Genomic DNA, 24,004 nt, shown 5'->3' with positions numbered 1-24,004 from the left:
CCCAGAGGCAACAAGGTCTACAGGTTTAGGCCCTGCTGAACCTTTACTACAAGTTGGTAAGGACACAACTGAGTGTGTAAACTGGAGATTGTCTGAGACCGTGGACCTCAGAACCACACAGGCCCAGAAGTTACCCTGGACAGCAAAGGGGAGTGTGGATCATTCACAAGTTGACTAGATAATAACAAGTTCTAGTATTTGGTGAAAAGAAACTTGAACAAGAGAGACAGAAATGTTCCCTCCGCCTCAAGAGCTGTAGAAAAACATCCATGGTCCTTGGGAAGGATATGGTCCTACCACAGACTACTTGTAAGATACCCTTATTTCAGGGGTTATTGCTCTGCCTATGAAAGAACCTCCAACATGTAAATCCCAGGAGTTCTGAGAGCCTGTCCCTGCTCCTGGCCCTGGTGAACAACACTGAGATAAATGATTCTGTCATCTGAGGAAGGGGGCATGGGGTGTCCTTCAGTAGCCAGGGACGGGGATGGGGGCTGGCCCTTCTCCCTTCTCCCACATACAAGAAGCTGATGACCCAGCCGAATTACTTATTTCAAGGAGAAATGTGAAATTCTGTATGTCATTTCTATGAGCACAGGAAGTGAAAGAACCACAACATGACTCCCAGGCTCTAGTGAAAACAGAATAGAATGTTATATTAAAATCCTAACTATTTACAAGAATTAAATATTGCACTTTGCCTAGGTAGATAGGCCCTGGTGTACAGATGTCAGGTAGATGGGAGGGGGGGTCACTCCCTATTTTTGGGCTTCATGCGACCCCAGGAAAAGGCTTACAAAATTCTCTTTCCCTTAAGAGCTGGTCCTGTGCACCATGAATGTCCCAGTTGTGTCCCCACCATAGAGGTAGTGGCTGTACTTGAGCTGGCTTCAGGAGTCAGATCGGCCACTGGTTCTGGTCGATGTGTCAGGGACTTCGTGACTGAATAGAAAAGACAGATATCTGTGAGGCCTCCCCCAGAATCACAACCCACCTCCCTGCCCCCACTACAGTCTGCTCCAAGTCCTGAGCTGAATGCTTAGTCAGTCAACAGCACCCCATCTGTCATTGTCATGGGACTTTAGCATCACCCATTTTATAGAGGATGAATATGAGTCCCATAAAAGTAGCCAAAGTCTCTCCATGACAGAAATGGTCAGTGGTGGAATTGGGATCCAGTATCAACTGTTCTTCTCCCCAGGCCCATGCTTAACCCAAAGCTTCACTGAACCCCAGGATTCAGCCTCTGCCTGCCCAGACACTCACTCAGACCTGAACTTGTTGACAGACAGACCTTGTTGGCCTTCAAGAAGAATTCGTTCTTTCCTGGACATACACAGCGGCAGCAGAAGATGCCGTTGGCCAGACCTAATTGGAGTTGAAGGCCACTCTCATCATGTTGGCCTTTTGGTGCTGGGGCTCTAGGTGGCAGGACAGGCTGTAGCTACTGGACAGAGGAGCACCTGTGAGGCTACCAAGAGGGCCACCTCCCAGCAGCTGGAGTCCGGCTGTCCCAGGGGTCACCAAGCAACAAGGTCTGGGGCTGACCAGGGAGCCATGGCTGCAGACTCTCTGGAGCAGCCATCAGAGAGAGTTTACCTTATCCTCAACCATCTTCAGTCCCGCCTCACCTCACTTCCTTGACAAAGGGCTCCATAGCCTGGAACCAGGCCCCAAATTGCTCCTGGGCTCCAGCTTGTAATGGTTTGCAGCCACCTGGAGCAGCTGGATCTCCCTAATTGCTTGCAGTTCCTGGGACAGAGGGAAGGACAGGATGCAGACGGGGCCCTTCAGGGGCCTTGTGGGGGTGAGGAGTGGGGCGTGGGGCAGGTAATAAGTCCTAGCTCACATGCGGACCTTCCTTCCCTCCACTTCCATCCGGGCCCTGCCTCTTCTCACAGCTGGTGTTAAATAGCTCCTCCTCCAGGAAGTTGTCCTTGATGCCATCCTCCTATGCCCACCCACCAGTGGGATGGCTCTCCTCAACTCTGTGTATCAGTTGCCCAATAAATGTAAGAAAGATGGGGCCAGAGAGGGTCCTGCCTGGGGGGTCTGTGGTTTCCACACCCACACCGTCCCCCAGTGAGGCCACAGCTGCTCACCTCTATACTTTTCCCAAATTAGATTGCATTGCTCTGGAAGGCAGATGGCCAAAGTCCATTAGAAACAGCCCCCTTAGCCTGTAACTAGCCCCCTTCCACACCCCATCTCATGTTGCTTTACTGTCAGGGCCCACCAGAGGGCAGGCATGCTCAGAGGAGGACTTGGACCTGAGCCAGGCTCTGGGGTCCTGAGAAGTGGGGACAGGGGAGCTCACGCCAGAGACCTTCTAGCCCAACACGCTCTGATAACTGATGGGGAGACTGAGCCTCTGGTAGGATGTGTTTTTTGACTTGGAAGGATAGGCTTCACTCCCCATCACGGGCAGGGACTGAGGGAGCGGATGAGTCCAGCTCAGACTCAGCCTCCTGTAGCGTTGCAGTCAGGCGGCCCTGAGCTTCATCTGCCCAGGGAACTGGGAGGGCGGCTTATTGGGAGGCTCCTTTCACTCATGACCAGGACGGGCCTAAGTCCCTGCTCCCAAGGGCGGCTGTTAGGCTCCCATGAGAGGAGGTTTGCCACGTGCTGAGAGCTAAGGGCTCAGGGTGGGGCTGTCTCCTTCCCAACCTCAGGATCCTGCCCACGCCCCCACTCCAGGCTCCCTTTCTCGTGATCGTCCATTATGTAGTCCAGCAGCAGCAGGTGACGTGTTGAGGACGGGGACGCCACTCTGTGCCATTGGGATAGGAATGGTGATGAGACCCCTCTCTCAGGGGCCATCTGAAGGTCGCCTGACACCCCTCACTCTCAGCTTCCTCTCCCGCCCCCAGGCCCCACACGGAGTAACCCAGGACTCTCGGCAGCCTCCTCCGAACCCCCTCCCTTCCCCTTCAGGAGCACCAAACTTCCTCCAGTCACCTCCAGAGGCTGGTATTTGGCAGATCCCAGGTTATGCGGTCCCTGGCCCATCCCTCCTCCTGGTCACTTCCAATGCAGTCAGCTCAGGTCCCGTGGTACCAGGGGCAGGTGTGCAGAGGGAAGGCGCCCCCCTCCTGGGGGGTGCCTCCAGCTGGGAGGGAGGAGCACCGTCTGCTCTGACCCCTGGGCCTCTCCCCCGCAGGCACTCTCACCTGCTGCTGCTGTCTCCTGAGCTTCCCGGAGCTCCACCTCCACGGCGGCCAACAAGGAGGTTGCCTCCTGCAGGGTGGAGGACAGTGTCATTGTGGCCATACTACCCTCCCACATTTCCCCCAAGGCGCCTGATCTCAACCCCTGGACATGTGGCCTGAGTGACCTGGTACCTTTGCTGCCCCAACCTCCAGTGAGCTCTGAGTCTAGAACAACCCCAGCTCCAACGCTCACTTGTGTGTGACCTTGGCTCTGTGACCTGGCCTCCCTGAGCGTCTAGCCTCATCTGGACCGTGTGAGGAGAACTCCGCCTGCGTCCCTGGGTCTCCTGAGCGCTCAGTGTCCTGTGACTGTCATCCCTGCCCTCACCCCTCCAGGTGGAGCCATCACAAAGCTCCACACATTCTTCTCCTCCCTTGAACCTACGCATTGAACCTCCTTGTGCAGCCTAAGTACAGAATCATCTCTCTCCAGATCTTCCCGGTTAGGGGACTGAGGCCCTCAGAGGTGAGTGACTTACAGAGGGGTCCACAGAGGAGAGGCCACTACCCCTCCCAGCCATAGGCCCTGTCCTGGGTGCCTTCACCCCGCCCCCAGCTCCGCCACTGACCACAGTCCTAACCTCTGGCCTAATGAGTGTCCAAGCTCCCAGCAAGGAGCTGAGCCATGGAGGGGAATTAACAGGGTATATTGGGGGGCCTGGTTGAGAGGCTCCTGACTGCCCTAGCCTCCTGTCCTCTGACCCTAGGCTGACCCGAGGCCATGCTAAAGCCTCACTTCCCTAAGAACCCCTCATGACATTCCCTTGCACAGAAATCCTTCTCCATGTACTCAGAAAGGGGACCCCTGAGGTGCTCTGACTGACAGGGCAACGGGTGATCAGAGCACTAACTTCCACTTTTTTTGTGGCAACTTTTGAAGTCCATCACCATCTGGGGCAACTATCATTGCTAAAAAGGCATCAGGCGAGAATCCCTCCGGGATCGATGAGCAGTGACTCTGTAGGACCGAGTGGGGCGTTTCAGAAAGCACACATAATCTGTCTCAGGCTGGGCAGCGCCCCCCCGGCCCCCTGGTCCCTGGGATTCTCGCTGTGTCCATCCCTGTTGCAGCCAGGGTCCCCTTCTCCTGCGAGGTACAGTGAAGACAGAAGGAGCAGCAGGGGCCTGACTTAGTGAGGACAGTCTGGGCTGGTTTAGGAAGAAAGGACCCCCACCTGCACCGTCCGCCCAACAGCCTACAGGAAGATGAGTGGCAGCTGATGGGCCAGCGAGGAAGCCAGAGGACTACTAATTCTACCAGCTTCTCACCCTCCTGAAACAGTCCAGCCAACACCGCTACATCCCACGCCCAAGGCCTCCTGCCCCAGACTGCCCCCACCTGCCAACACCGCTACATCCCACGACCAAGGCCTCCTGCCCCAGACTGCGCCCACCTGCCAACACCGCTACATCCCACGACCAAGGCCTCCTGCCCCAGACTGCGCCCACCTGCCAACACCGCTACATCCCACGACCAAGGCCTCCTGCCCCAGACTGCCCCCACCTGCCAACACCGCTACATCCCACGACCAAGGCCTCCTGCCCCAGACTGCCCCCACCTGCCAACACCGCTACATCCCACGACCAAGGCCTCCTGCCCCAGACTGCGCCCACCTGCCAACACTGCTACATCCCACGACCAAGGCCTCCTGCCCCAGACTGCGCCCACCTGCCAACACTGCTACATCCCACGACCAAGGCCTCCTGCCCCAGACTGCCCCCACCTGCCAACACCGCTACATCCCACGACCAAGGCCTCCTGCCCCAGACTGCCCCCACCTGCCAACACCGCTACATCCCACGACCAAGGCCTCCTGCCCCAGACTGCGCCCACCTGCCAACACCGCTACATCCCACGACCAAGGCCTCCTGCCCCAGACTGCCCCCACCTGCCAACACCGCTACATCCCACGACCAAGGCCTCCTGCCCCAGACTGCGCCCACCTGCCAACACCGCTACATCCCACGACCAAGGCCTCCTGCCCCAGACTGCGCCCACCTGCCAACACCGCTACATCCCACGACCAAGGCCTCCTGCCCCAGACTGCCCCCACCTGCCAACACCGCTACATCCCACGACCAAGGCCTCCTGCCCCAGACTGCCCCCACCTGCCAACACCGCTACATCCCACGACCAAGGCCTCCTGCCCCAGACTGCCCCCACCTGCCAACACCGCTACATCCCACGACCAAGGCCTCCTGCCCCAGACTGCGCCCACCTGCCAACACTGCTACATCCCACGACCAAGGCCTCCTGCCCCAGACTGCCCCCACCTGCCAACACTGCTACATCCCACGACCAAGGCCTCCTGCCCCAGACTGCCCCCACCTGCCTGTAGAGCTCACACATCCCTCTTCCTGTCAACCTGGACAAGACAGACTGCATTTCTCAGAGAACTTTTCTTTCTCACCGCATCCTGCCTGGTCCCCCCTCCTTCCAGATCTACAGCCTCCACGTCACCTCGGTGATCGTCCTCCTGCTCAGCAGTTTGTTTTTCCGGCCTAACTTTTCAAATTGTCGGCAGCTCTTCCTGAGGGGAGGGGAAAGAAGGAAGAAAACAGGGGAATAATGTGCAGGGATTTGAGAGCAAATCCTTTTTATTTGAGTACCTGGAAAATTAACGGGCCTCATGAGGGTATCCCCTGCATCGTCTGGACCCAGAGGTCTCTGTGGGACGGGGGAGGAGGCTCTCATGTTGTCTCCTGGGGCCTTTGTTCCCTTCGCTCCTGAGCAGATCTGTTTTGACCGGTGTTGGTTTCAGTTGGATAGAGAGTTCTGTCGCTGGAAAGTAAACACTTGAAAATCTCCCATTTGGTTCAATGCAGGATCTGACATTTAAAGATCCTGATTTTTTAAGCAGAACCACAGGCCTCAGGTCCTAGAGAGACTCAAGAGACCCGCCAACCAGGTGGCTTCCCGTCCCCTGGGTCCACTGTCTCCCAGGAGCTCCCAGCTGATGGAGGGGACACAGCCAGCAACATGGCAGGTGGTGTCTTGTCTACTCTGGTGCTCAGATGGAAAGCAGCCTACTCACCTGGAAACTTGTCCCCATATCTTTCTGAGGCGCTTTAACGGAGGGCTCTGTAGAGCCAAAATGATGGCTTGTAGAGAGGAGTAATTCCTTAGGCCTCTGCACACTTGGGGAAGGAAGGGAATGGTCAGTGAGGAGAGAGCTGGAACCCCGCTCCTCTGGCTTCTGTCCCCTCATTAACCTCTCTCCTGGATGAGAAAGATGCCCAGTGGCCCTGGGGAGGGTGCACCTGGGACCCCATGACTAATACTCCTGGGCAGGAGGGTTTTAGCTCAACCCAAGGAGGAAGTGAGCAGCCCATCACTGGGATCTGAATGTCAAGGTCAGTGTGCCCCTGGCAGGAGGGGCCTAGGGACTGTGTAGGAACTCAGGCCCCAGACTTCAATCCTGAGAGCTGAGAAAGGAGAAGGGGCAGTGCCCATGGCTCCGGAGAGCACTCCCTGGGCCCTCCCACAGCATACCTTGGCCACCTGGATCCAGAATTCCACCACCTCGGCCCTGTTCTGGGCTGTCATGATTGGGTTCCCGAGGTAGGTGGTGGTGATAAAGTTGACCACCTTTTGGAAGTGGGTGACGGTGTTGTGGACAGTGGGCACCAGGTGCTCGTGGCCCCTTTTGGTCCCCTGGGACCAGATGGAGCCCAGGCAGTGATGGGGCACCACCTTCTTGAACAGCTCCTGGGGAGGATGCAGAGTGTCACTCAGCCTCCACACCACAGCTAGCATCTGCAGTTCCCCACGGTTCTACACCGGGGTCTCTGGTCAGAGCTGGAGCTCAGGAAGCTGAGGATGTGGCCTGAAGCTTCTTGGAGTCCCTGGGTCTGTTTATGTCCAATGAAGATGCCTGGCACAGGATGACACAGGACTCAGTACTGGGGAGGGGGGAGTGGCATTTGCATCCAGACCAGCTTCACTTCTTCCAAGCACCAGAAACCTGACTCACACCTGCCCATCTCAAGGGGCATCTTCCACTCATTCTGATCACCCCTCGGGTCTGACTCCCCATTCAGATGCACATTCTCCCATGGCTGCTATAACCAGGGTCTTTGTCTCCCATTAGACAAGTACACACCAGGTGCCTAATAAATGCGGAGGCTGTTGAGCAAATGCTGGGCAAATGGATGATTGATCCCAGGACCTGGAAGCACTTCAGTGAGCTCACCTCCCTCCCTCAAAGGACCAGCCCCACCCAACGTACTATCTGTTCTTCCTCATTAATCTGCAAAGTCACCCTGTGCAGCAGGCCCTTTCAGTGTCCACCTCTACTGTCCACATTGGACAACGAAGATCTGGGGATTAAGAAAGTTGCTCAGGTCACGCAGTGGGAAGTGGGGGGGAATAGGGCTTCGCACCCAGATCATCAGGTTCTTGATCAGGGAATGGCAGGTGTGGGGCAGCTGTTGAGAAAGCTGGGTCCACCCAGCCTTCCCTGAGGGCCAGCTGCTCACCGCACCCATCAAAGTCAACTGTTCAGCCACCAGCCGGGCAGGGAATATTCTAGAATATTAGGCCTCTAACATTGAGTACATTGTGCTGTCTTATTAAGCCCTGAAAAGGGGATGCGAAAAGGAAGGAAATCAGAAAACATAAAAATTCTCATCTCCCACTCTGAAGGAAACAGTGAAGTGGGTGGAAAGAGACAAAATAATTATGGACAGTTGTGGGGAAGTCGGGGTGCAGGGGAAAGGACAGGACAGGTGATGCAGAGAGCCTTGGTTCATCCATCCACAGATCCCCTAAGCATCATTCATCATAGTAATCAAGCAGAAAATGAATAAATAGAAAGGCACTTCCTGCTGGAAAATGACATCCTTGCTAGGCTCACTGATCCCACTCTATGGGAGAAATATAAAAAAGGGGAAGCGGGCTTCCCTGGTGGCACAGTGGTTGAGAATCTGCCTGCCAATGCAGGGGACACAGGTTCAAGCCCTGGTCTGGGAAGATCCCACATGCCGCGGAGCAGCTGGGCCCGTGAGCCACAATTACTGAGCCTCTGGAGCCTGTGCTCCGCAACAAGAGACTTCACGATAGTGAGAGGCCCGCACACCGCGATGAAGAGTGGCCCCCGCTTGCCGCAACTAGAGAAAGCCCTCGCACAGAAACGAAGACCCAACACAGCCATAAATAAATAAATAAATAAAATTTAATAAATAAATAAATAAATAAAATAAAAATAAAAAATAAAAAAGAGGACGAAAACACCAATAACCAACCTCCATCTTTGTATACACTGGGTTTATTCTCAGAAAGCTGCTGGGATCAGCCAAAGTGCAAAGACAGGAAAATGCAGGAACAGGAAGATGAAAATCAAAGGGAATATCTTAGAAGTATCTGCAAAGCCCTAAGTCTGTGTGAGGTGTGGATGGAGCAGAGGTGGAACCTGCAGCCTCAAGCAGGCATATATATACATGTATCTGTACATATACATACATATTCATATACATGTAACTGTATGTGTATATATAAACACGCACACACACATTTATACGTTTATCTATATATCTATTGGTGTGTGTGTGTTATTCTATGGATGGGACAAGCAACTGTAATGTCTCCAGACTCCTTTCAGCAAAGTCTCTTCCTCTCCCCCGGAGTATCCGTACCTCTTTCTGCCCCCCGCTACATAACCTTAGCACAAGCATCCAAATCAGAACATAGATATGTAAAACTTTGAGTTCACACCAATTTCTCCAGTCCAACCTCACAGAGTTCTTTTTAAGCTTCTCACTTTCCATATTTGTAACTCCCTCCTATGACGGAGAGAAACTGCTCTCACCATCCTCCGTGTATTTCCTTATTTTTCCCAATACCCCTGTGGCTAACAGACCTCCCCGCCATGCTGGCTGTCCCCTCTGCCCCACCCCTGTGGCTGGCTGCTGCTTGGTCCAGCTCTGCCAATCCCACTCCCCGTTAGCCTCCGCGGTGCTGGCTGCTGCTTCTTCAGGCCTTGGCCCTGACCATGCCAGTTGCTGGGAAGGGAAAGTTAATTAATTTATTTTTGAATGGTGTGATGTAGAGATATAGCTTTTTTTTTTTTTAATGGATAACCAATTGTCCCAACACCTATTCTCAATTATTTGAAATGCTATCCACAATTTTGTGTCAGTAGCTGATGATCTTTTCTCTTCTGTTAATCTTTTTTTTCTGTTTGTGACCCAATATCATCCTTTAATGACTGTGATTGTATATTTTGATACGTGGTAGTTAGAGGCCCCTCAGTATGCTTAAAAAATGTCTAGCTCTTCTTAAGCATGTATTCTTCCAGATGAGTTTTAGCATTAGCGTATCAATTTTGTTAAAAATCCTATTGTAATTTTGATTGGAATTACATTGAATTTGTAAATTATTTGGGTAAAATGGCACCTTTACCAGATCAAGTCTTCCCATTAGGGAACATGGTATGCCTTTTTGTTTATGCAGTTTTTAAAATTTCCTTCACTGAACATTTATAGTTTTTTGTGTGTGTGTATCGCACATAGAGTTTGTTCCGAGGTTTAAAAATTTTTTTCTGTGGCTGTTATTAATGAGATCAAAAGATCTTCTTTCTACGTATTTTACACATTATTAAGATTATGCTGCATATACAATTCTGTATCCTGTTTTTTTAAGTTAATGTGTCATACAAATTTCTTCACTAATAGTTTTTATGATTTCATAATTGCCCATCAAATTTTCATGTCATAATTTAACCATTAACATACACTTGGCTTCTTTGTATTTCTCAGTGTCATATAAAATCATCTTCAAAATTTCAAAAATTTATTGTGTGCCTTATAAAGTTGAGTGCTGCATAATTCAGAGAATGTCTGTATACTGAATATAATTTAATTTTCTTGATTACTCAAGGTTAATATAGAATCAGATTTTAATATTTCTTCCACAAGGCCTATAGAGGTGTAGGACTTTTTCCCCCTAGGCTAAAGACACTAAATTGCGTTGCTTTTTGATCATTAAGTCAATTTTTATGCCTTTTTTTAATCTCTGTCCCGCTTATAGACTTCCAGTCTTCTTACTGCTATCTGCATGCCCACATGGGATAGTTTCTCCTCCCACTTCTAGTTTACTGATTTTAATTTTTTATGAGTTTGGCAACCGGACTGCCAGGTCCTTTAAAATCAAATCCAAGTAAACATTAATAACCTATGAGAAAGGGCTTTGATGAATCTCTAGGAGTAATGGGCTTGATCTTTAGGGCATGGACTTTGGTGATCTCTGTTTTATTTCTGAAGAGGTCTTTTTCCATCTCTTTTATTTCCTTGGTTCTTTGCTGTACTTTAGATAGATGAGATTCTCAGATAGCCAAGTTACACCTGAATGAAGTTTCATTACAATTATTAGGTTGGCAACGTAACATGAAAATGCCCCGCTCCCTTTCTTCTGCTGAATTCTGACTCTCGACTTCCTTTTTTGTTCCTTTCACACTGTGCATCAGGCTTGGTTCACTCAACCTAGAGAAACTGTGACACGGGCTTCAGATGTGTGGGATAAAGTCCAATTGAAACCTTTATTTCCCCTCACTTTTCTTCCTCTCACCTCTTTTTTTTTTTTTTATAATTGAAAATTCTTTACATTTCAAATCAACAAAGATATAATTCCATTATATTTTTAAAAAATTCATCTCTTGTCTGAAGCCATTTTGGATTCAAAGAAATTAGGGGTATTCCATTATATGAAAGAAAATAAAGACAGTTTACACAACTCTACTGTTTTCTTCCCTTTACTCATTGCTACTTGATAAGGGCTATGGTACCAAACCATGACTGTGTGGTCATTCTCTGTAAAGGCCAATCATGCTCCCTTTGCTGCCAATAGCTCCTCCTAATATTTAACTCCCTTGTAAGTACTTAGGTGCTTTGAGTAAGGGGATCTGCAGGTTCAATAAAACCCATACAATACTGGAGAATCGACTCAAACTTCTTGTCTTATTAGTGGTGGGTCAGTGGTGTCGTGTTTGTATTTGGGTACAATAAATACCCTTGATGATGACAGAATTGTAATTTCTTTAGTATACTGTCTTTGAAAAAAATGTGTCAACAATGAGTGCAAAATAGGTGGTCATCAATGTTTGTGGTTTCAACTTTAGATCAACTTAGAGTTTCTTTTACAGTGCCATTCCTTAGTCATCTTTTAATACATGGAATTGTGACATACTTGCATTTGCTGGTGAATGAACGTTTTAAGCTCTTACACAATGGCACAGCCTACCAGTCAAGAGTTTATTTTTGGCAGCATCTTCATTTACGGTATTTGTTTATATGACTGAACATTTCACTACATTTTTATCACCATTTATAAATATGAATAGAAAATGGAAATGCTGATACTAGTGATAAGAAACATAGTTTTCTTAAATTTACTACAACTGAGCAAAGATGGAGTCATTAACTGTATACAAAGCAGTGACTCTAATTAGGACAAAATCAGAAAATATAATACAAGCTGGAAGTACTTTTTCAAAGATCAGATCTTAAAGGTGAGTTGCAATTAGGAATTGAATAGTGATTTTCAGCTCTCTCGGGGAAAAATGCTCTTGTAATTACTGTGTATTTAATTTTTTTCATAATCAACTTTTGTATATGTGTTCAGGAGTGTATGAATAAACTAGGAGGGAATGGGTTGGAAATAAATTAGGGTTCCACCTGTAGAAAGTTCCAAATGGAACTTAATTTTCCCCCCTTTCCCAGTCAAAATGTCTTTTACAGAATTTACATTGTCAATACAAAGTACCTTCAAACTCTGTAGAGAACTGAGGAAGAGGTCTGTGCCTAAAAGTGTCTGTGCCAGACAAACAGATGTGCTTTTTGCCTGTTGCTTTTGCCCACTAAAGAGCTCTGCTGCTAAGACTGAACAATTACAGTGGTTTCTTAATTTTCAGGAAGAATGGATTTAAAGGTTTGCATTTTGTGAATTGTTCTTAAATGTTTGATACTTTCTATCTTGTGAAGAGTTGCCAACAAATTTTAAAGGAAAAAAGCAAAATCAACTATACTTCAATAAAATTTAAAAAAAAAGGGAAAAGGCAGACATATTATTTCTTAAAATACATTTTTTAATATGTGGGAGATCTGAATAAACAAAATATAGCCAAATTTAGTGTTAGTAAATTTGTGTCAAGTCCATGTGGAAGAATTAAATCCATCAACATTTCATAGGGTTCCACAATGACTACCCTAATTTCTAAGTCCTGCCACCTGAACTAGTTTGAAAACCAACACTTGACACCTCTGACTGCTTTTTGTTACTCTGGGGGAAAGGAATGTTATTAGTTCAGTGGTACAAAGTAATATTTAAAATAAATTTAAAAGACCAGAGGAGTAGAGTACATGTGAGTGTAAGAAAAATAATGTAACAATGGCTACTGCTTCCCAAGCACTTATTATTTAGCAGGCTTAGTGCTAAGTATTTTGCAAACATAATTTGATTTGATCCTTACAACCATCCTGTGAGGTAACATCACCCATATTAGATAGATGAAAAAAAGAAGGCTCAGAGACTTGCTCAAGTTCACATAGCTGGTAATTGGTGAGTGACACTGAGATTCAAACCCAAGTTTCCAGATTCCAATCATGATCATGTTGTAATGCCTCTTTGTGTGTATAAAATTAAAAAAAAAAAAAAGTTTTAGAATTGATATGCAGTAAAGCACACAAATCTTTTTACACATATGTTAACCTTTGTAATCATTAACCAAATCAAGATATTGACCATTTCCAGTAACCCAGAAGGCTCCCTCCTGCCCCCTCTCAAGTCAATTCCCCCAAAGTAATCACTACTCTGCCTCCATCACCATAGACAGATCCGTTTTAGAGTAATCTAACTTTTTGGAGTTATCACCAAAAAATTACATCTACCAATCCTTCACCCTGCCATTTTAGCCGTAGTATTCAAAGCTGCTCTAGTTCTAACTTTTCAAGCACTCACTGTAGAGACTAGCTTTTGGAAATGGTTTCATATTCAACCTCCTGTATTATTCTGAAATTCATACTAACTTTGGGGGGGAAAAAAAAAAAGAAAAGTCCTGAAGCAGATTCAAAGGACTTACCAAACCAACCTCTCTTAGAAACACCAGGGACACAGGTTGCTTGACTGAAGTAATTTGGCTTATCTATTTCCAATCACGGCTTCTCATTAGGGACCGGATGACCCCAAAAGGTCGTCTCAGTTGATGGAAGGAAAGACTAACCAGGAAGAGTATGTGACAGTGGTTGCTTTGCGTCATCTTACAGCCCATGAGGAAAACGTATGTCCAGGTATCTTCCACAGTTGGCTTGCTCTTCTATGATGCAAGGGAAAGAACAGTCAAAGGGAAGAGGATCTAGGTGGAGGCAAATGGGGGAAATAGGACCTTCAAGGAGGCTTTAATATGGGGGCTTTCTGTGCCTTGCCCACTAGCTCTCAAAACCGCATTACTTCTTGCCCAACCTGGCAGTGACAGGAGTGTCACAGCTTCACCTCAGGCTCTCAGGCTGGCGTTGGTGAATTTCAGCGGTGATTCTAGACAACACAGTCGGCCTTCTCTCTCTTCCCTCCCCACCCCCAACCCCCCAGGGCTGCCTTTTGCACCTCATCCCCGATTCCCACCTCAGCCAACTGTGGCGTTTCAAACAGTCTACAGATTACAGCTCAGCATCAAGGAAAGAATAACTGACATTTATAAGGACCAATGGCTCACCTGTGCGTGTGAGGTGACTGAAGTGGGGGAGGGGGGCATCTAAAGGAACGTTCCGGCCCTCAAAGCAGGAGGACTGGCCCAGAAATGGGCGCACGTGACAACAGCATCACCCAGCGCGATCTCACCCCTGGCGGCAGAGCTGAACTATCTAGGGCCTGGAGATCTATTGAATTCCCCTTCCGCTTCCTCACAAAATACCAAGGACCCCGCCAGTCAGAGGCCCCTGAGGAAAAGAGGAATGCCCAAACCTCACAGGGCGGCAGAGCCACGGTTCACCTTCTCCGCGCAGAGAAGGGTTTGGTCTCCGTTCTCTCTCGAAGCTGCTCATCACCCACAAACTGTGGAGAGGGCAGGGCTGCCCGTTCTTTGGAGGGTGCGACGGCCCCGTCGCTAAGGCGGCGCCACCGGGAGGCCGGGAGCTGCGGGTTCCCGGGTGCCGGTCAATTGGGCGCTGGCAACGCGGGCCAGTGATACCCAACTGCCCCACCCCCCCCGCAGGGGAAGCTGGGAACTCTCTGAGCGCAGGGCAGGGGTCGCCCTTAAGGCCTCCGGCCTCGCCCTCCGCGCATGCTCCGCGCGGCCCCGCCCCCAGCCGCGTTTGCATCCCAGCTGAGCGCTCACTTCAGGGCTGAGAGCTGACGAAGAGCTGAGGCGGAGAGCCGGCGTCTGTGAGGCGGCCGCAGACAGGAGAGGGCCGCCGCGCTTTGCCGGGCGCAGTTTCACCGCAGGCAGCGAAGCGCGGCGAGATGCTCGGGGAATGGCGGGCGGCGCCGGCCTGACAGGAGACCCCGGGGCCTGGGGCTTGACCCCCACGTGCCAAGAGCACCTCGGAGCGGCAGGTAAGAGACTGGCGAGCCGGGCGGGAAAGGTGGCTTCGGGAAGGGCGGGCGTTCGTCTCCAGCGCCTGAGCTCCAGGGAGAGGGACGGGGCGAGCGGGAGACGGCGAAGTGGGCAGCCAACGGAGCCCATGGCGATTCGGCTACTGATTTATTTTGTCCTGAAGTTTTCTTTTATGAAGGATTTGATAAGAGCTGAGAGAAAGAGTACTTGAATAACCGTAAACGTACTCAAAAACTTTTAGGAGAAAAATTCTGTTGTGCAGACTCCTAGTACGCATTTCTTTCTGTACTATTCTCCTTTAACCACCACAGAGTTGACAAAAATTAAATTTTAATCTCCTCGGTGAAATAGCAAACCACAGCTTTTCTAGAGACAATGAGCCCTTTGGCAAATTTTAAAAATTCGATTATGTAAATATTTTCAAGTTTTACAAACATTTCTCACTTTTGTGAGTAACTGCAACTTTCTGAATGTGAGAACTTTGTCGCCCCCCCCCCACCCGGCCCCATGCTCCATGTTGATAGCTTTTTGTAAGTTTTCATTTAAAATTTTTTCATATGTGGCGATCGGTCAAGGTGGTTGGTTTTCCTTTGTGATCTATTTAGTAAAAAGGACTTGTCTATTTACGGTGTAAAATATAAAATAACACACTAGGAAAAAATTTGCCCCTCTTTCTTTAGTGTAGATGACAAGCTAACTATTCAGAATGTCATTTTTTCCCCCAAGCTTCAATGATTTCTGTAATATTTTGCCTTTTTCAGCTAATCTGTGTATGTATGATGGGTACAATTATTCCTTAAATATTTTCCTTTAAATGGACTTGACTCATTTTCTCTTTGTTTTATCCTTGGTTGTCCTCATATCCATGAACTGATAATTTTGTGCTAGTTGTAAATGAAAAACTAGTTCTTCCTGAAGATGTCTTGCTTAATGCACTTGGGAAAGACCACGTCTATGTAACTTTGGTTCCAGATTGATTGCTTTGTATTTTCAGGTAAAGGAACTTCATAATGGTTCTTCTTCTTGCTTTTGATAATTTTATTCTATTTTCGTTTTTGGATGTATTAATTGTAGCTATTTATTCGTTCTCAACAGATGTTAATTGACATCACTTTTAATAGATAACTGGGGTTTCCTACCCCCACCACCATCCTACCTTTGTTAAAAAAAAAATTACAAAAGAAATACTCTGCTTGCAATTACTAAACAAACCAGGGGTGAATAAAGAAAAAGTTAATATATTCCTCCCTTCTCAGGTCTCTCCCTTCTCCACTGTACTCCTTGGGGTAGCCAACATTAACCAACACTTTGAGTATTTTTCGACATCTTTCTCTTTGCTCAAAAATATATAAGCATACATACACACATATATAGACTTTTTGTAACTTGCTATATTCATTTAAGAGTATATCATGGCTATCTCTTTGGGTTAGTCAATGGACCTCTCAAAATTAAGAAAAAGCTGAGTAACATTCCATAGTACACTACACCATAATTTATTCTGTTGTTCTCCATCTGATGGATGTTGTTTGTTTTCATTTTTTTTTTGCTATTGTAAACATTAGCCCACTGTAACACATGATTAGAGAAGCAAACATTCTGAATAAAATATTAGCAAAATAAATCCAGCTGTGTATTTAAAAGACATACATCATGATCCAGTAGAGTTTATTCCATAATGGCAAGGACAGTTAAATATTAACATAATTTATTGTATTAACATATTTCAGGGTAAAAACTATATGATTCTCTCTCTTTTGTGGTAAGTGGGGGGTGGGGGATGGAATTTATATTGTATTTCTATAAATTGCATAGGGAGATACCTGCCCAGGCGGGCAGTAGTCCAAGTTTTGTACCATTTTTGATCCTCAAAGTTGATAGACAAAAGCTTTTTTCCTGGAGTCTGTGGGGGAACTTTTTGGGACCTTGGCCTTGGCTTTGACCTTGGCCTCACTCATGGTCTGTGATTGCCAAAGTGTAGTACTCTTGACTATATGGGAAAAGAAAAACAACATACTTCCAGAGACTGGGGTGGATGATATGGGTGAGACTGTCTAATTTAGGGCTGGCACTTTTTAACATCTTGTATTTGACTACTTTGGGCTTAATGAGCACCTTGTTGGCCTCTGTACAGATTAATTTTCATTGTCTTGGAAACATTGGCCTGAATCTTTTGAGGCCTTTCTTGTTGTGCTTGTTGACCAAATATGCATTCCCACCTCAGTCCTCCATGCATCTGGGAGTCAGGACTGAGGATTGAGGCAGACCCGTGAGCACATTTCTCCCACGTCTCCTGTCCTGGGCCTGATGGTGGGTGTCAGGAGTGGTGGATGTGGAGGGGGCCAGGTAGATCAAGATGGGACTGTGGTGGGGATGGTTATTTCAGGGGATGCTCAACCCATCCTCCCCTTTGATTCTCAAGGGACCTGGGACCCCAGATACAGTTGTCTTTCCTCCTGTTCCGAAGCAGAAGCTTCCAGACCTCAGCCCTCCCAGGGAAATCAAAAGATTGTGTGAGATCCAAGGTTCTGCCAGTCACTCCCTACACGCAGCCCCTATACTCTCCCCATCTGTTTTGTGGGGACAGGAGGCCCTTATTCTGGGCCCAAACACCACTCAGGTTTTTAGTTGGTCCTGTGGTTCATCATCCCAGTTAGAATACGGGAGGGTGCTTGCAGATCTAGATGAGGGCATCACATGTGATGTACAGTGAGCAGGACCTGCAAATGATGTCTAGTATGACTGTGACTCTTCTGCTATATTGAGGCCCAGGTATTGTGTCTGCTTCATTCACTGAGTTATGTTAAGTGTCTCAGAAAGTGCCTGCGTGTAGAAGATGCTTAATATATACTGTGGAATGAATGAACTTCAACCAGAACCATCCCAGGTATCTGAGTGGGCCTGGGGCCTCTCATCCTGACCACAGAGATCCCTACTCTGGCCACACCAAGGACAAGGACCAGGATCAGCAAGATGGAATCTCAAACCTCCTTTGCACTGGAATAGCAGGTTGCTTTCCATGTGCTTTTCTAAACTCAGGAAGGCCACAGACCAGTGGGGTGTGGCAGATGGCCTTTCGTGGGGGAGGGGAAAATAATAACCAGGAACAACCCCGGCACGTCCAGCAGCCCTTTCTGCAGAGCCAGGCACCAGACAGGCACCTGCCATAGCTGATCCAGTAGTCCCTACAAGGAGGACTCTATGAGGTTTATCCTCTACCACCCTACTTCTTGGAGCAAACTGAGGCTCAGAGAGGTTTGGTCACATTCTCAAACACACACAGCTGGCAGTGGGCAGAGTCACCACTGTGCTGAGGAGGGGGCCACGCTCACCTAGTGAACCACTGGTCCAGTACCTGTTGGGCGGTGTCGCAAGTGGGGTAGGTGGACAGCAATGTGGCCACGCAGGAGACATTTCTCCCTGGTAGGTACCATGGATTTCACAGGCTTCTACACTGTCTCTTCCTGGAGGGTACCCATCCTGCAGGCCTCATTTAGTTGAAGAGTTGATTCATCTTTGCCTGCAACAACAGGGGACAGTCAGTGGCATCACCATGAACTACCAGGAGGATGGAGGTCTGAAGCTCACCCAAGAACTCCCAGCCCCTCAGGCACATGTGCAAGAGGAGGGCCAGGAGTGCCCGCAGTGAAAAAGGCTTTGGCCTTTGAAAGTACATTTTGAGTCTGGTTGAGGGGGAAAGTTATACAATTGTTACCTTCTAGGCAGTTTGTTAGCTGAGGAACAACAGACTTCCCTGTATTAACAGTCTGTATTACTTCCCCTGGGGAAGCCGGGAGCAGGATCTAGTACAATCCCAGCTCTCCTGATCTGGTGCTTGTTGCTCACAGGGCTGAGTGGGAGCTGCCGATGGCAGGTAGCAAGGCTGCTTCCTTCTCCTTCTGGAGCCCCACCTCCCCGAGAGCAGGTTGAGGGGGCGCAGCAGCCCCAGCAGGAGGGAAGGGATGGGTGTGAACAGGCATTGCCCTCCTACCTTCAAGCCTTGAGGCGCGATGCAGCTGTAAGGGCAAGACGTATGTCCCTTCCCCCTGCCCAGCCTCGCTGCCACCACGCCAGGAGAGGAACTGCGGAGCCCACACTTGCAAACTGCCCTAGAAGTCTCAGGGTGCAGCGCCCCCCTCCCCAAAATTCCCCACAGCCTCCACCTCTCCCGGGTGGTCTCAGTCCCTGTCCGGAGACCTGTGCCAATGACCCTAGTGGCGGTTCCGCTTTCTCCTCTCTCGGCGGTGTGAACTTGCGTCCGCAGTGTGATGGGAAACCATGCGGAGAAAATGACCCGCCTAAGTTATTAGGAAGTTCCCACAGCCGACCCGACGGGCCCCACATCGGAATCTCCTACATCTTCTCCGATGATGATGAGGCCGTGGAGCCGCAGCCGCTGCCCCAGAAGCCGGATGGCGGCGGCCGTTTGCCCAACTGCAGTGACGCGCAGCCGCTGCCCCCGCCGTGGACCTCTGACCAGCGGCTGCGCGAGGTGGGGCGCTCCGAGTTCTACCACCACGAGTGCATCTACCATGAAAGCTTTGCGCGGGCTCCGTGGCGGTGAGCACCTACACGCCCGAGAACCTGCTCAACAATGCCGACCTGGCGACTTGGGGGAGTTCGACCTGGGGGAGTTCGACCTGGGGGAGTTCGTGTGGCAGGCGCAGTACCCGCACAGGACTGTATACGTGGGCAGTTTCCAGGTGGTGCATTTGCATGGGCTGGAGGTGAGCAACAGCCTCCCACCCGACGCGAGCCGCGTGGTGAACCATCTACAGCTACGAGCCGCGGAGCCTCAGCGCCGCGGAGTGCAGCGCGAGCTGAGCAGACGCCACTCCGAGAGCTTCACCCGATTGATGCCGCCTAGGCCAGCGCGGGTTCAAGATCGGCGACGAGCCGCGCTTCGGCCAGCAGCCCTACGGGGTGCTGATCCAGCTCTTTGCCCAGCGCAACCACGCGCTCGAGTTACAGAGCCTGGAGGACCTGATTATGGAGAAGCGGCACAACGACCACTTCGGGCGTGCAGCGGCGCTGCAGGAGCTCGCCAAGCACCTGCACTCCGCGGAGCTGGAGGAGGGCGAACGCAACGCCACGCAGACTTCGCCGCCTCGCTGACGCCCCCCTGCGCCAGGCCGGGAGGAGGAGGACCGAGAGGCGGTGGTGCACTGATGCGCGCGCTGAGTGCGGAGCTGTTTGCAGCACCTGCTGCCCCCTCCCTTCCCTCACTGTCTCCTCCACCACCTTGTGGTCGCTGTCTGGTGAAATGCGCAGGCTTTGGCTTGAGCTTGTTATCTTGGACGGAGGAGGAAGAGGGAGCAGGTAGGAGCCCTTTGGCAGGGGGAGATTCCTGTCCGCCCGCTCAGTCTTTCGTCCTTTCTGAAGTGGGGTAAACTGTTGACTTGCCTGACAATTAATCCCTGCTAGACCTGGATCCAAAAATCGACGCTTCTAACGCGTGCGGGGGTGGAGAAAAGTCGGAGTACCGTCGCCTGCCATTGCCTCCTACCCGCTTCCGCTCCCACCCTGGGCTTGGAGGATACTCTGTACTAAGGCCAGAGCCTGTTTGTGGTGGCGTTACCCCCCGTGGAGCTGTCTGTGGGATCCGGGAGTAGGGGGTGGTTTATCTTATGGGACTCCTAGGGTGCAAAGCTGGTGAAATCAGAACCAGGTCTGGGAGCAGCAGACTAAAACCTAGCAGCCTTCTATGATGTGTAACAAATAGTTGAGTAAATTTGGGCTACAAAACAGAGACTTTGCTACCTCCCTCCTCCCCATCCCCAAGCAATTCATCTTCTGGAGCTGGCTTCTAGCTGAGTCTCCTGCTCCCTCCTGCTCCAGCAGCCACTTCCCAGGTTACAAGTAAATCACAGGCCAGCTAGGAGAAGGATCAATTATGGTTCTGTTTTGCTGCCTTTGTTTCTCGCCTGCTATTGTAGGCGCTTACAGCTGCTTTATTTGTTATCAAAGGAGGGAATAGCCCTTTGTGTCTCTGATCTAATTAAACCTGTTTGGCTGCATTCATCCTCTGGTCACACGTTGGCTGGTGTCACCCCATAAAGTATCCACTACAGAAGCAGCCAAACTGGGTCAAATATATATATTTGACTATCATCATTGACTGTTAATGATGTACCACACTCAGCCCTGGTCTGGGACTTTGAAGAAATATCAGTCTCCTTTTGGAAATGTAGATCTAGTTACTGTGTTTAATAATCTTTAAAGTTTAGTAATAAGCTCTGTGTTTATATTCTCCTGGTTGTGGAAAAACGGAGCAAGATAAATGTGGGTAAAGACATGTAACAGAGAGTCTGCAATACCTAACAGATTTGGATTTTCTTTAATGCTTAACACAGTAGTGAAAGTTGAAAGAAACGACCAATGTGCAGGCAGCAGTAGGGAAGAACAGAGCAGCACTGTCTAGCAGCTCTGGGGGCTGGGGAAGCCAGCTCTCTTTTTCACTCCCTCATCTCTGTCTCCCTCCTCTGCACTCAAATGGAAAGTGAACGTCATTGATCACACTGAGGCATAGCAGTGACCAGCTGTTGTTACAAACGTCTTTGTGAGAAATCTGAATATGAGGGAAGAACGCCTGTAAAATCCATACCAAGAGTAGCATTCTCCATCTAGAGAAGAGATTTTTGATAATAGGGCTTGAAAATGAACTAGAAGAGGAAATAGATCTACTCCAGATGCTGCTTTCCAGTGCAATGCAAACGTTTTTGCAGGGTACCAGAAGTGTGAAATATGTTATGCTTCAGAATGGTGATTCCGTTGGAAGTTTTCTTAGGGTTATCATGCGTAAAGTAAAGCAACAAACCACCAGTGAAGGTTCCAAAAAAGGGAATCACATCAACTGTTGGATCTTTCCTGAAAATGGCAGTGTTGTGGATAAGAGTTTTTAATGCCCGGGCAATGGCTACATTGGCACTTAAAAATATATATATAAGGACACGGGGAGGGCGAAGGGTAAGCTGAGATGAAGTGAGAGACTAGCATTGACTTATATATACTACCAAATGTAAAATAGATAGCTAGTGGGAAGCAGCCGCATAGCACAGGGAGATCAGCTCAGTGCTTTGTGACCAACTAGAGGGGAGGGTTGGGATAGGGAGGGTGGGAGGGAGACCCAAGAGGGAGGAGATGTGGGGATATATGTATATGTATAGCTGATTCACTTTGTTATAAAGCAGAAACTAACACACCATTGTAAAGCAATTATACTCTAATAAAGATGTTAAATATATATATATATTTAATAATATTTGTTTCTCCTTAGGAATAAGACGTTAGAACTATTTTGTCCTGTACAATTTCATGATTAATTTTATAGGATAAGAAGAAAAGAAGCATGATGGTCAAGACTTCACAGAGGAAGCAACGTGATTGTAGAAACCAATCCAAAGTGTGGCTTAAGCACCTCCATCCCTTTGAGAATGTCTGTACATATTCAAGAGGCTGGTTACTAGAATCACATCCTATCCTGGCAATGAGATCAGATGCCATCAATGGGAGAAAACCTTGGACAAGCCCCAGCAAGTGCCCTGGCAGAAGAGACTGCATGGATTCCAGGCCTTCAGTGGAACCAGAGAACCCTTAAGTACTTTGGATCTTGCCAAAGCCTTGCAAAAACTTGCAACTAGTTGCACAGGTGAATCTCTGCCAGGAGTTCTCACAGGTGGTCTGAACTCCAGCCCCAGGCCCACCCCTGCCCAGTCTTCACATTTGGCAGAGATGATTCCAGGAGCTGGTCTGGGTATCTCACAGCTCCTCTGCAAACAATTTCCGGTGACTGAGGAAGATATCAGGAAACAGAAAAGTGAAGGTGGCAAGAGAGAGACTGAGGATAGCATTGATTGCAGACAGGCTAGCTATCAAGGCAGAAAAAGTGAGGGGCTAAGAAGGATGTCCTGACAAACACTGTTAAAAAAAAGAGAAAATGGTGCAGATGAAATGGTACACCACAGCACTTTATTAATGACTCTCTGCAGTGTCTGTAAGTTTTTCTTGCTTTGAGCTCTTGAAACTTTAAAATAAACCAGTACTTTTCTTTCATTGAATTCTTTTGCGTGGCATAGAAAATATAGACAGTGATCTATTTATATTTGTTTGTTTTTTGCTGGCCCCTCAGCTCGTGGGATCTTAGTTCCCCGACGAGGGATCAAACCCGGGCAGTGAAAGCGCTGAGTCCTAACCACTGGACTGCCAGGGAATTCCCTAGACAGTGATCTTTTTGAGGGGAGTGATTTGGTTTCTGGTGAGAAGAGGAGATCTTTCCTCTTCATGTTGTTATCTCATTTTCCTCTCTATGTATTTATTTATTTGTATTTTAAAGTCAATAGAGAGTTATCAAAGTTATGGGATTATTTAGTTTTTTTGCCCTATTACAATCACAGAATAAAGCCTACCTTTTCACAATAGATTATCCTTTTTTGTATAATACCCAGTAGATTCCAAAATAATATTTCATTAAAGAGCTGTTATAATTATGTTCTCAAATAAGATATCTACTACTAGGTCTCTATTTTTGTGTCGTTGCATGCTAATTCAGAGTTGCATATAATGAGATACCAAACTTTTCCTCATTTTTAAAGACTTTTATGTGTCGAAAATTTGATTCATGAAAATTGACATGCCATTTGGGGTATCATGATATCAAAAGAGACTGTTTTCAGCATCATTAATCTAACAATAGGTCACTGCTTGTTGGGATTTATTTGCCTGTTTGCCTCATCAAGCATGTTGTATGATTCAAATCCTCTTTATCATGACTTACTTTTGTCTGAGGGATTTATAGTTTCTGAGAGCGAGGTGTTAAACAATAATAGAGCATCTGTAGTATTTGTTTCATGCCTGGGATGCTTCGCACTGCCTGTTAGGGAGTTTCTGCTTTAACTGTTTGGTTAGATTCAGTGCAAAAAAAAAAATGAAAAAAAGACTATCTTTTTTTTCTCTCAGACCTTTCCCCTGAGTTTTATTAATCTTTAAATCCAAAGCAGACCCTCTCTCTCTAGCGTTTGATATTACTCAGGGATTCAGTCTTCCCAGATACCTAGTCATTTCAGCTCCCAAGTCCCAAGGCTGATTGCAGAGTCATGTCAGACCCACTCATTCCTTCTTGGTCTGTTTCCCACCTTGGAGGACCTGTGATGAGGGAAAGGAGTCGCCAAGGCAGATTTTCTGGACGTCCTGGTGAATCTGAACATCAGAGAACGAAGTAGTACAAGGGGAACTTGAGACTGTCAGGGCTTCGGG

The 24,004-nt window shown here is 48.4% G+C and overlaps 1 protein-coding gene and 1 pseudogene across 1 annotated transcript in view; both read left to right on the top strand.

Annotated features, from left to right (window-relative positions):
- Window positions 1-22,676, top strand: part of MBD3L1 (methyl-CpG binding domain protein 3 like 1) — a 34,975-nt gene extending 12,299 nt beyond the window's left edge. Inside the window, 4 exon segments of the mRNA XM_036847359.1 lie at window positions 22,083-22,138; window positions 22,140-22,190; window positions 22,192-22,557; window positions 22,559-22,676. Of these exon segments, the coding sequence (XP_036703254.1) occupies window positions 22,101-22,138; window positions 22,140-22,190; window positions 22,192-22,557; window positions 22,559-22,676 (573 nt within the window). The 5' untranslated portion in view covers window positions 22,083-22,100.
- Window positions 19,021-19,921, top strand: LOC118891828 (annotated as a pseudogene).
- Window positions 22,677-24,004: the final 1,328 nt, after the last annotated feature.

The sequence above is a fragment of the Balaenoptera musculus genome, chromosome 3 (genome assembly GCF_009873245.2).
Source record: "Balaenoptera musculus isolate JJ_BM4_2016_0621 chromosome 3, mBalMus1.pri.v3, whole genome shotgun sequence".
Classification (NCBI taxonomy): Eukaryota; Metazoa; Chordata; class Mammalia; order Artiodactyla; family Balaenopteridae; genus Balaenoptera; species Balaenoptera musculus.
The sequence above is the reverse complement of the archived record's forward strand: the minus strand, read 5'-3'. Positions and strand labels throughout refer to the sequence as shown.